The 13974-nt window shown below is 43.2% G+C and overlaps 1 protein-coding gene across 3 annotated transcripts in view; it reads right to left on the reverse strand.

Moving 5' to 3' along the window:
* The window catches only part of LOC144679010 (GMP reductase 1), a 107446-nt gene that overhangs the window by 61389 nt on the left and 32083 nt on the right, over positions 1-13974 (reverse strand). For all 3 annotated transcript variants that reach the window (XM_078539215.1, XM_078539216.1, XM_078539217.1), the window contains exons 3-4: positions 7304-7387; positions 6465-6638 (exon numbers count right to left, since the gene is read on the reverse strand). In XM_078539215.1, the coding sequence (XP_078395341.1) occupies positions 6465-6638; positions 7304-7387 (258 nt within the window). The remainder of the gene's footprint in view (positions 1-6464; positions 6639-7303; positions 7388-13974) is intronic.

A 13974-nucleotide genomic window follows, 5' to 3' on the forward strand; every position in this document is an offset into this window, starting at 1 on the left:
GCGGGGGACTGTTTCCCGGCCACTCCCGGACCCACCTGCCCGGCGACCTCAAAGTAGTTCCCCATGTGTAGCATCCATTGCACTAGGGCGTAAATAGAACTAGTCATCCTGGGTGTCACAGATATCCCATGTAGTAGAAACCAAAGGCCCAGTGATTGCAGGCCTACCAGCATGTTGAGATCTCACATTGGTAACCATCCATGGAATCAACTAGGTACCAGCAGGTAGATCAGCATCAGAGGACACAATCATAAATAATACGAGGAAGCTAGAGAGAGAGACACTCTGTCAGTCAGGTATGAACAATGACATTGGAGTCACAGTTAAGAAGTGCAAAGCGTGTCAGGAAAATATGCAAAGTCAGCACAAGGAACTGCTTTTACTACACAAAGTTCCTGCTCATCCTTGGCCAAGATTGCTTCTGACCTCTACCATGTTCATCGGAATGACTTCTTAGTTGTCACTGCTTATTTTTCTAAGCATCCTATCATCCGTCAATTGTATGATACATCAAGCACACGCTAAGTGCTATTTTCACATCATTTGATAAGGTGCCACATCAAAGGTTATTACAGAAAATAAAAGCGCATTGTGGAGGAGGTAACACATTAGCATGGATAGAAGATTGGCTGGCTGGCAGAAAGCAGAGAGTATGCATAAATGGGTCTTTTACAGATTGGCAGGATGTGACCAGTGGAGTCCCACAGGGGTCTGTACTGGGGCCTCAAGTCTTTACGATTTACATCAATGACTTAGATGAGGGGAGAGAAGACATGGTAGCTAAATTTACGGATGAGACAAAGACAGGTAGGAAAGTATGTTGTGAAGAGAACATGAGGTTGCAGATGGATATAGATAGGTTGAGTGAGCGAGCAAAGATTTGGCAAATGGAGTTTAATGTTGGAAAATGTGAAGTTGTTCACTTTGGCATGAAGAACAAAAAAGCAAAGTATTACTTAAATGGAGAACAGCTGCATAATTCTGAGGAGCAGAGAGATCTGGGTGTTCTAGCACGAGTCACAAAAAATTAGTATGCAGGTACAGCAAGTAATTAAGAAGGCTAATGGAATGCTATCCTATAACACAAGAGGGATTGAACATCAAAATAAGGATGTTATGTTTCAGTTATACAGGACATTGGTGAGACCACACTTCGAATACCGTGTGCAGTTTTGGTCTCCTTATTTAAGGATGTAAATGCATTGGAGGTGGTTCAAAGGAGGTTTACTAGATTGATACCTAGAATGAGTGGGCTGCCTTATGAGGAAAGGTTGGACAGACTGGGCTTGTTTCCACAGTAGTTTAGAAGAGTGAGGGGTGTTTTGATTGGCATTTACAAGATCCCGAACAGCCTTGACAAGGTGAGAGTCAAAAGGATATTTCCTCTGTAGGTGAGTCCAGAACTAGGGGGCACTGTTTTAAAATTAGGGGTTGCCCTTTTAGGACAGAGGTGAGGAGAAATTTTTTCTGAGGGTTGTGTGGCTTTGGAACCCTCTGGGCAGAATTTTTCTCTTGTTGGGCGTACGCACGCCCAACCCAAACGAGCATAAAATAAGGTGCATGGCAGTCAGCAGCACACCCACCGACAATTAAACAACCTATTAAGGCCCTTAATCAATTAATTGACTAGAATCTTTCACTGCCCGTCTAACCGTTCGGTTAGAGGGTGGGCGAAAAGGCCAAGCGGCTTTTACATTTTTGGCGAAAACTCATCCATGGGCAGAATGAGGTTTTGACCAGTGATTTAAAAAAATAAAACCTTTTAACACCTATATTTAACATGTCCCTGCTCGTGTGACATGAGAGGCACATGAGGGGACATGTTTTCGTTATTTTTAATATCTTTATTTTTATTTAAAAAATCTTCAGCTCCCTGAGGCAGTTTTGTGCAACCGACTTGTGAGAAAAGTTATTGCCCCATAGAATAAAAGGGACAGTAGCAACGTGGGTACAAAATTGGCTGAAAAATAGGAAGCAGAGAGTAATGATCAATGGATATTTTTCAGGCTGGAGGAAAGTTTGTAGTGGAGTTACCCAGGGGTCAGTATTGGGACCCTTGTTTTTCCTGATATATATTAATGATCTAGGTCTTGGTGTGCAGGGAACAATTTTCAAAGTTTGCGGATGATACAAAGCTTGGGAGTGTTGTGAACTGCGAGGAGGACAGTATGGAACTTCATGAGGAAATAGACAAGTTGGTGGAGTGGGCAGATAGGTGGCAGATGAAGTTCAATGTGGCGAAGTGTGAGGTGATGCATTTTGGTAAGAAGAACATGGACAGACAACATAAAATAAGGGGAGACATTTTGAAGAGGGTTTGAATTTATATAAGACATTCGTTAGACCTCAGCTGGAATATTGTGTACAGTTTTGGGCACCACATTATAGGAAGACATTGGAGAGAGTGCAGAAGAGATTCACAAGAATGGTTCCAGGCATGAGGAACTTCAGCTATGAGGATAGATTGGAGAGGTTTGGGACTGTTCTCCTTGGAGAGAAGGCTGAGACAAGATTTGATATGGGTGTTCAAAACTATGAGGGGTCTGCACAGAGTAGATAGGAGTTGCAGCTAATAAAAGGATCAAGAATGAGAGGCACAGATTTAAAGTTATTTGCAAAATAAGCAAGTGTGATGTGAGAAAATACTATTTCACACAATGAATGGTTAGGGTCTGGAATGCACTGCCTGGAAGTGTGGTGGAGGCAGCTTCAATCGAGGCATTCAGGAGGACATTAGATGATTATTTGAATAGGAACAATGTGCAAGGGTACAGGGAAAAGGCAGGACAACTGCACTAGATCATAATGTTCATTTGAAGAGCCAGTGCAGACATGAAGGGCCAAACGGCCTCTTTCTGTGCCTTTAAGATTCTGTGATTCACACTACCTCAGACCTAATTGCATGGTCAAAAGAGTGATTCGTGTGGTGAAATGTTTAAATTCTAAGTGCAGACAGAACAATCGAGATCTACTCATTGCAATGCCACACCTTAGGGCAACACCTCTAAGTGTAACCATTCCATCACCAGTGGAACTCATGTTTGGCAGGGAAGTGAGAACAAGTCTACCTAGTTTATCAATTTACCCTTCCAGAAGCCAGAGAAGAACTTTAAAAAAACACAGGGGAGAATGAAAGACATGCATGACAGGAATGCAGGCAGAGACAGGACAACAGGTTCGAGTTCAGCATCCCATGGAAGGTATGTGGCAACCAGCTGAAGTGGCAAGGATCTGTCTGGAGTCAAGGTCACACAAGGTCATCATACCCAATTGTACAACTGTGAGACCAAACAGAGGAAAATCAGGGAAGTACCAAATCCTCAATCACCATTGCATCCAGGACAAGATCCAAGGCAAAATCCAAAGCAACTTCCAAACCTGACAATTCATCAACCTCAAGCTATCATTACAGTTGCCAAGTCAGGGCATATTAGCAGACCACTTCAGGGACTTGTAAGTTTATGAGTTTCTTAACTTGTAACTCTGTAATACATAAATAAGTATTTCCATGTAAATAGTTATGGTTATTTGTATGGGAAGTTATTTATTTGCAAAAAAAGATGTTGTGCTGCACCTTTAAGTGAGTGCGGTTATGCTTTCTGTATATATTAGCAGAGGGGAAATGATGCTATGTATCATGTGACTCAGACTTAGTCCCAGACGAGTGTACAAGTTCTCCAACCGTGTAATACTGCTACCAACTTCTCAACTCCTTACAAAATAGACTTTATGTATTTTTCGGTGACGCGGGTGGCACTAGGGATGGGGTTTGGTGGGTAGATGCGCAGCACCAGGACAGGGATGGGGGTGAATGAGTGGCATCGGCAATGGGTGGGGGTGTAGTGAGCAGCATAAGGGATGGGGTGGGTATGTGGGGGGTGCGGGGGAGGGGAGGAGAATGAGTGACACCAGGAGGAGGGATGAGGGATGGCACTAGGGATGGGGTTGGGGCGGGGGTGGTGGTGATGTTTACATGGCACAAGGGGATGTGCAGCACTGGGCAAGTGGATGGAGAGTGAATGGCACCAGGGAAGGTAGGTGGAGGCATGTGTGGCACTGAGGAGTGGGGGGACAAGCAGCACTGGGGAGGTGGGAGGGGGCAGGTAAATTAAAAATTGCCTTGAAAACACTAAACTGAAGATGGACACCACAGGGCGTGACGATAAAGTTTCACTTCAATGATGCTTCGACATTCAGTCTCCCTACACACCTAAACAATGGACCCTTACTGTAGCTTAGGCAAGAAGTCAGTGGCACTGACAGGAAGATCTGGGCTGATCATCCTTTTACTTTGTACAAATTGACCTCAATTACCCACTCCCTCAAATACCAATCCAATTTTCAACTGACTTTTTTCCACACCATCTGCCTCCCTGGACATTTCATTCTACACATTCTCCACCACTCTCTGTGTAAAGGAGTCAAATCAGAACTCTCTGTACACTTGACCTCTCCTAAAGGGATTAGCCCATGACCCCTTTTTAGACTTTGTGGCAATCTCAAAAATTTATTCCGGTTCAATTTATCTTATTGTCTCAAGTTTTTACTACTGAATAAGGTTTCGCTTGATCTTTCTCTCCAGAACAAAAATCCCAACCCCTCAACCACTTCTTACAGTTTGCATGCCTTAATCTTGGAGATCTTTGCTGTCGTACAGCAATCAGGATTGCAAATAATGCTCCATGTGAGGACATATCATTTTTTCCCCAATTCATTCATTCTTAGGATGCGAGCGTCACTGGCTAGGCCAGCATTGATTGCCTATCCCTAATTGTTCTTGAGGTGGTGGTGGTGAGCCATCTTCTTGAACCGCTGCAGTCCATGTAGTGTAGGTACACCTACAGTGCTGTTAGGAAGGGAGTTCCATGATTTTGACTCAGGCATGGTGAAGGAACAGCGATATAGTTCCAAGTCAGGATGGTGAATAACTTTGGAAGGGAACTTCCAGGTGGTAGTGTTCCCATGCGTCTACTGCCCTTGTCCTTCGAGGTGGTAGAGATCATGGGTTGGGGTTTGGAAGGTGCTGTCGAAGAAGCCTTGGTGAGTTTCTGCAGTGCATCTTGTAGATGGTGCACACTACTGCCACTGCACATTGGCGGTAGAGGGAGTGAATGTTTGTGGATGGGGTGCCAATCAAGCGGGCTGCTTTGTCCTGGATGGTGTCAAGCTTCTTGAGTGTTGTGGGAGCTGCACTCAACCAGGCAAGTGGAAAGTATTTCATTACACTCCTGACTTGTGCCTTGTAGATGGTGGACTGGCTTTGGGGAGTCAGGAACTGAGTTATGCGTTGTGGAATTCCCAACCTGTTCTTGTAACCACAGTATTTATATGGCAAGTCCAATTCAGTTTCTGGTCAATGGTAACCCCCCCAGGATGTTGATAGTGGGGGATTCAGTGATGGTAACGCCATTGAATGTCAAGGGGAAATAGTTAGATTCCCTCTTCTTGTAAATGGTCATTGCCTGGCCCTTGCGTGGCACAAAAATCACTTGCCACTTGTCAGCCCAAGCCTGAATGTTGTCCAGGTATTGCTGCATGTGGTTCAGGATCTGAGTCGTGAATGATATTGTAAAATTACCTTGTACAAACCCATTATCAAAAAAGAAAAGAAAATCTTGAATTTAGATTCATATCCTCACAATGTCAAAAATGCTTCACAGCCAATGAAGTACTTTTAAGTTTAGTTGCTGTTGTAATGTAGGAAATGCAACTGCCACTGTACGCACAGTGAGCTCCCACAACCGGCAATGTGATAATAACCAGATCATTTTTTTTCCAGTGTGACGTTCATTGTTGGATGAATAATGATCAGGTCACAGGGGATAACTCTTCTGCACATTTTCAAAATAGTGCCAAGAAATATTTCTGAAAGAGCAAACAGGGCCTCAGTTTAAAGTCTCAACTGTGAGAGTGCAGTGTTCTCTCTCAGTACTGCAGTGGAATGTCAGTGTTGATTTTTGTGTGGGATCTGAACACACAGCTTTCGGACTCAGAGGTGAGTGTGCTACCACTCAGCCACGGCTGACACCTCCAAGAATTTGTGCTCGACTCCTCTGACCATACATAGCAAAAGCAGAAGCCTTCCTTACTGTTGCCACACATTGAACTGTTGATTTTAATGTTAGATGTCATGTTTTTAATGCACGATGGAAATATATGATGCAATGTTATTCAGTGTGATGTTTCCGTACATGACATGTACCAGGTTGGAGGTTTTGCATTCCACCAAAACTTCCTCACTGTTTACCCTCCTTCCTTTTGGCAACCACTGTCACCCACAAGGGATTTTCCATCTCCCAACTTGGCTGGACTGGAAATTCAATGTGTGGGGGAGGATTCTTGTTGGATTGCCCAATGACTGTCTGCCATGATAATTTTACTTTACTTTAGAAGATAGAAGATTACTTTAGAAACACTTTAGAAGATGTTTCGCCTGTAGTTTTATGAGGATGTAGGATACTCACCATAATTGTGTGTTTCGGAAACTTAGCCCGGACAGTTTTAACAGATTCCACAAAGTATTCTGAGTAACCATTTGCAACATCCAGACAAATGTATTTGAAGGCTGGGATTGTTTCCAGAATCGTGTAAAGCTTGTCCAAGTCTGCCTGACCAGTGCCTGAGCTAACAGCTATATGCTGAAGACAGAAAGAAACCAAGGGACAGAAAGAAAGATAATTAGAGAATGATTAATCAGGATTCTTCTTAAAACTCTGCTGTATTCAAAAAAGTTAAAAAACATGACAAGCAATTTCACAAATTCACACTCTCAGCCTAGAATTTGGTCCACTAGAAATGTACATCAGAAATTTAAGTGTAGAGATCAGCAAGCCTCATGTTTTTTCTGTCCCTCAACACTATTTTATAGAAATCTTCAGGTCTCACTGACCTCCATGCCCAAATTCTAATTATATAATTCCAACTGATGGAAACGATTTATGCCAAAAGCCACAATCATTAAATTTATGGTCATGAGGTGTAAGGTCCAATTATAACTAGGGATGGGTTTGAACAGGAAGCTAGGCCTTAATGAGGATAAACCTGGCCTTCCATTCCATCTGCACAGAGGACAAAGGTAAGCCTCTGGTGCCCCCTTCTCCAAGTGAGCAAATGTTTTGCCTCCTCTTTAGCCCACCCAAGTGCAAATCACCACAAGAGATTGACTAATGTAAGCAAAATATACAAAGCACTACACCATTGACGACTGTAAATGTGATTAGCAGAGCAGAGTGATGATAGTGCTTTATCATAGTACAAATAACCCAGAGGTTTCACTTCATCCCACAACATTCTCAAATAATACCTCAAGACATTCAGGATGAGATGCTGCAAACTTCTTCCACTCTTCTAGAGCGTAGTGTTTATGAATGGCAGTAAACATCACAAACTGCAAAAGAAACCAGAGCAGAGTCTCAGCAAGTGGGCTGTGGACAGATAAGGAAAACCACTGCATCTTGTGTCCCTTTATCTGGGAAAACACTCAAAGTGTCTCCAACATACATTGGAAATGCCAGGATCATTGAATCACCATTGTAGTTACTTTTATTTACATACCTATTTCAACCTTATTCAAAGTCATGGGTTTCCACACTCAGCACCCAAGCCAGGGCATATTATCAAATAATTTGTAAACCAATACTTTCAGTTTAATAAGATAGCCTTTTGCCTGTAAAGCTCAGTTTGGATCCTGATCTATATCCAGTTGAAAATGGCTTTAGCTTCATGATAGTGGGTATTTCAAGCCAGTTATTACAGCTCATTCCTCAAAGTCAGACAAGTAGAGCAAGCAAGGGAAGATTTCAGTGGAATAAAATAAACATTTTTAAATGTGTTGAAAGAATGCAATGAATTATGAAACATTCTGTGCTTCCATCCATTCTCCAATATTAATCCACAATATTCAGCATCTAAAAGTTGCAAATGAGCTGTGGCTCTGGTAATGGTAACAGTTGAAATGAGCTGCAGTGTCGTAGACTCTATACAGTATCACTTGTCATGATAATATTGTAGCAAGCCAAAGTCCCTGGTATTCTAGTGAGGGCAGGGTATGTGCCCATGTAGTTGTAATTACAACAACTATTTCCTAATCAACTAATGGTGTGTGTGAGGAGCAAATAAGCAGTCTTGTGCTAAATTATGGATTCATAAGCTGATAGTGGAGGACTCAACAATGGTGGTGCAATTTGAAGGTCATTGGGGAGATGAATTACATAGGGTTACATAATCTATGCAGCAGATCATTTGGCCCAACCAGTCCATGCCAGTGTTTATGCTCCACTTGAGCCTCTTCCTATCTTTCTTCACCTAAACTACCATCAAAACCATCTATTCCCTCTCCCTCAAATAACTGTCTATCTTCCCCGTAAATGCATCTATATTATTCGCAAGTGGTGGCAAGTTTCATATTCTCAACAGTCTTGGTGTTTGGGGTGAAGGAGTTTCTTCTGAATTCCCTACTGAATTTCTTGATGACTATCCTATATTGACAGCCTCTAGTTATGCTCTAACCCACAAGAGGAAACATTCTCTCTGTATCTGCTGTATCAAAGCCTTGCATAATTTTAAAGACTTCTGTTAGGTCACCCCTTGGCCTTTTTTCAACAGAAAAAACACCCAGTCTGTCAATCTTTTCCTGATATGCATACCCAGGTATTTCTGATATCATCCTTGTAAATTAGCTGGCATTCATGTGGTATGTCTGTAATCTGCTATTTTTCAGCTCAAGCTTAGATATTGTCCAAGTCCTGTTGTAGTCTGGTACGAGTTGTTTCATTATTGGAGGAGTTGTAAATTGAGCTCTACACTGTGGAATCATCAACAAACACCCAACCCTTGTGGCAGCACATACGATATTAATAAAGATGATGATGGCAGCTCGGATGAGAATGTTCCCCGGGGAACATTTACACAGATGTGATGAGGTTATGATTATTGACTTCTGACAGCGACCACCAAATTCCTTTGTGCCAGGTATGGACTCAGCCATTGGAAAAGTTCCCTTGCTTCCCTCCCACTCCCCCCAGCCTTAGCTTTACTAGGGCTCCATGGCCATGAAGCCATTACATTGGCAAATAGCGCCCTGATATTTAAATCGTAGAAACTCACAGCACAGGAGGTCATTCAGCCCATCGTCCCTATGCTGGCTCTTTGAAGGGGAAGTCATGCTTAGTATCACATTCCTGCTTTTTGACCATAACCCTGTAAGTATCACATCCTTAAGTACCTGTCCAACTCACTTTTAAACTTATTTATGGAAACAACTTCCACCATCTTTTCAGATAGAACATTCAGATCCCAACAACTCTCCTCCTCTTCAGTCTAGATCTTATGTCAATGATTTTAAATCTGACTTCTAGTCATTGACCCACCCATCACAGGGATTAATTTTTTTCTATCAACACAATCTCATCATCTTGAAAACCACTGTTAGGTTATCTCTTAACCTATGTTCCATGGACAACAGTCCTAACCTTTCAAACCTTTTCTCATAACAAAAATCCCTCATCCCTCTTTAAATCCTGGTAAACCTCCCCTGCATTCTATCTAAGATCGTTACATCTTTCCAGAAGTTTGGTGCCAGAATTGTCCACGATACTCTTGCTAAGGCCTAACCAATGATTTATAAAGTTCCTGCATTATCTCTTCAGCTCTATATTAAATTGAGGGCAGCTGCTCTCGCCTCTCTGGCATCAGTTCTTGCACCCATGGCTGGATCAAGGTGCAAAGAGTTTGTGTCTACTCAGTTCTGGCGGAAATTCATGGGTGCACATACCAAGAATTTGGGCATGGATGTTAGTTAGCCCCACACAGCTATCAATCCATCAACAGTGCAGCTGTAGTGTGAATGAAGCTTTAATCCAGAGTCGCTGCCCAAGGAAACTAATTTGGGCCCTGGCTCTGGATTTACTCCAGGTGTTTATGACCACAGTGAAGTATGCATTGCTTCCAATTACATTAAGATATTGACTATATTTTTCACTGCCTGACAACTTGAAGTGAGATTTTCTACAGCATCGACTACTTTTTTAGACAAAGGAGCATAAGAAATAGGAGCAGCAGGATTCCATAGGTCCTTTGAGCCTGCCCCACCGTTTAATAAGATCATAGTTTATTTCTACTTCAACACCAACTCCCTGCACTCTCCCCGTATTCGTTGATTCCCTTAGTACCCATAAGTCTATTGATCTTTATCTTGAATCTATTCAAAAACTGAGCATCCACAAATTTCTGCAGTAAAGAATTCCAAAGATTCACAATCTTTGAGAGAAGAAATTTGTTCTCAAGTCCTTATTTCTGAGATTGTGACCCTTATTTCTAGATTCCACAGCCAGGTGAAAAAACTCCCAGCTGCTCCTCTGTTAAGTCGATGAAGAATTTTATATGCTTCAGCGTTCAAAATAAATGGGGCCAGCGGGCAAATCTATTCCCGAAACACCACGGGTAACCCGCAAAAACGTAAAGATGGGTCTAACTTTCTTGAATTTGCTGCCCCCATCCCAACCGTCCATGCAATATGGCTCCTGTGGCATAAACTGAAGGTGCAGAGAGTGGGAAAACAACGTTCAGTTTAAATGGAGGAGCAGCAGCGAGCAATCGTTGGACACTGAATCTGAGGAGCTGCTGCTCCAATCACTAGCTTTGTCTATAATGCAGCTGCTCCAGCTATCCAATGACAGGCTTCCTCCCTCCCACTCATGCTGCTTCTCTGGAAACAGGAGCTATGTGTGGAGGAGCACAGAAGCCTGGGGAGGTAGGGAACCTGTCAATGGAGTAGCTGCAGCAATTATCCTAGACAACAACCTGCTTCACTTAAACATTCCACATTCTCCATGAACTTTCGACATCCTCTGGGACCCGGACGAAGCCCAAGAGAAAAAGAAAAGAGAAAGGATCGAGGTGGCTAGAAACCCAGAAAAGAAGTCAGGAGCAGACCCAAATGACCCCCATGTACCAAGAACAGGAGCATAAGCCAGAGGAGAGAAGGTCTGTCACATTTTAATTTCATGGTGGGGACTAGGAGACAATGGGAAATGGAAAAAAAGAGAACCATGCAGATTCATGTGGTCTTTCAGTAAAAAAAACTTTTACTAACTTAGCTAAAGTACTTATGCCGGTCTGATTTCTGTTTCATTGCAATAATTGCAGATGAATCTGATCTTCATTTATTTTTGCAAATTGGGAATTTTATTTAGGTGATGAGCAAAGACTTTTCAGATGCCAGGGTAGGCAGCTTAGCTCATGGGTGGTGACACCTTGCCTCCTTTTACTGAAGCATGATGTAGATAATCCAGCATGGACAGGTTTTGTTGTTAGTACGGACTTATCGTGAATTACATCAACTGCATGAAATGTTGAAATGCTGAAGTCACTTTGATGGTTTTATACAAGTGCATTGGTCCACTATAGTCATGACAGTAATAGAAGGTAAACAAAGGGAAAGCTAATGGTAACTTTAAATTACAGCATGCTGGAATCAGTATGGAGCACTTCCTGAGAACCCAAACAACCCACCGGCACTACGGAAACTTTAAAAACACCTTCAAGCTCATCTTGTGAAATGAAGAGAGTTACATCTACCATCTCTAGTACCAAGAAGAAGAAACCTATTTCCAAAGAAAGCAATGTAAATGCCTGGAAGCTGACCTGGATTGGAATGCAACGAACTCCGACAGGAGGCTGTAACTACTCTGCAAGGCCTACTGTGCACAGCATGCACCGGCTCAAAGAACACCCAGGGAGCTGTCAGCTCTGATCCTTTCATCTCTGGCACAACCAACATAAAGAAATTATCAGCATTGTGACACAGCCAGAGCCTGAGCTTTTTTAAAAATAATTTACGGGATGTGGGCTTCTCTGGCTGGACCAGCATTTATTGCCCATTCCTAATCGCCTTTGAGAAGGTGGTGATGAGCTGCCTTCTTGAACCGCTGCAGTCCATGTGGTGTAGGTACACCCACAGTGCTGTTAGGAAGGGAGTTCCAGGATTTTGACCCAGCGACAATGAAGGAATGGAGATATATTTCCAAATCAGGATGGTGATTGGCTTGGAGGGGAATTTCCAGGTGCTGGTGTTCCCATGTGTCTGCTGCTCATGTCCATCTGGATGGTAGTGGTTGTGGGTTTGGAAGATGCTGTCCAAGAAGTCTTGGTGAGTTCCTACATCATGGTACACACTGCTGCCATTGTGCATTGGTGGTGGAGGGAATGAAAGTTTGTGGATATGGTGCCAATCAAGCCGGCTGCTTTGTCCTGGATGGTGTCAAGCTTCTTCAGTGTTGTGGGAGCTGCACCCATCCAGGCAAGTGGAAAGTATTCCATCACATTCCTTACCTGTGCCTTGTAGACGGTGGACAGGCTTTGGGGAATCCGGAGATGAGTTACTTGCTGCGGGATTCCTAGCCTCTGTCCTGCTCTTGTAGCCACAGTATTTATATGACTAGTCCAGTTCAGTGTCTGGTCAATGGTAACCCCCAGGATGTTGATAGTGCAAGATTCAGTGATGGTAATGCCATTGAATGTCAAGGGGCAATGATTAGATTCTATGTTGTTTGAAATGGTCATTACCTGGCACTTGTGTGGTGTAAATGTTACTTGCCACTTGTCAGCCCAAGCCTGGATATTGTCCAGGTCTTGCTGCATTTGGACATGGACTGCTCCAGTATCTGAGGGGTCGTGAATGGTGCTGAACATTGTGCAATCATCAGCGAACATCCCCACTTCTGACCTTATGATGGAGGGAAGACCATTGATGAAGCAGCTGAAGATGTTTGGGCCTCGGACACTAGGTAGTCACGAGGTAACTAATGATGCATGGATAAATCAAACCATTCAAAAGGAGCCAATAGTCCAGGGGGTTGTGAAAATTACTGTACAAATATATGGCAAGATGGTCAAGCTGTTTGACATAGTTTACCATCTGGTGAAGCATGAGCTCCCATTTACCTACTTACCATCTCTTGTACATCTTGAGAAACGATATGGCATGGATCTTGGAAAGACAGGTGAGAATACGAGTGCGTTCCTTCATTCACTTCTTGGCTGAAGATATTAGTCAGGGCTGCAACACTCAAGTGCAATCTGCAGCTATATAAGCATTCTGATGGATGGCAGCATTGGCAGGAGTAGCAAGGAAAAGAGTTGGTGTACATCAAGTGCCTAGACAATGGTTTTCCACAAATGAGGGTCAGTGCGCAAAAGTAATGGGATCCTTCACATCATTAACTTAATGTCCATGAAGGGCATCCCAGAATGGAATAGGAACCTGAAAGGCTTTGGTGCAGATGGGACCAGAGTCAACTTGGCTGGAGAACTGAGATCTTCGCAAAGCTGGCTGCCGAAATGCTAGGGCTAACTGGGATCACCAAGTGGCACATAGGTTAGAATTTATCACTAAAGATGCATAGAGAAAGCTACTTCACCTGAGAGATCGATGGCTTCTTAACCTTATAGACATAATTCTAGAGGAAGACACCCAAGCGTCTTTGAGAGCTTAGTGAAATAATTGACTTGCTAGAGGAAACCATCCTCAGACCAACACAGGTAGATGACACTCGTTGGCTTGATCATAGGAGTCTGGCATTGGAGAGGAACTACTCTACTGTTGTTGCCCATCTAAACCACATTACACCACCACCTGGAAGGTCCCCACTAAGTCACTCACCATCCTGACTTAGAAATATATTGCCATTCCATCACTGTCACTGGGTCAAAATCCTGGAACTCTCTCCCTAACAGCACTGTGGGTGTACCTACACCACATGGACTGCAGCAGTTCAAGAAAACAGCTCACCACCACCTTCTCAAGGGCAATAAGGGATGGGCAACAAATTCTGGCCTGGCCAGAGATGCCCACATTCCACGAATGAATAACAAGAAATAAGTGAGGAGTGGGCTGCAGTCAAGAAAAAAGATGCTTCTAACATAAGGGGAATGATAAAGAAGCTCACCTCCTATAAGTTCCTTCTCCTATGGCAC

Source organism: Cetorhinus maximus, chromosome 3 (genome assembly GCF_964194155.1).
Source record: "Cetorhinus maximus chromosome 3, sCetMax3.hap1.1, whole genome shotgun sequence".
In the NCBI taxonomy this organism is placed as follows: Eukaryota; Metazoa; Chordata; class Chondrichthyes; order Lamniformes; family Cetorhinidae; genus Cetorhinus; species Cetorhinus maximus.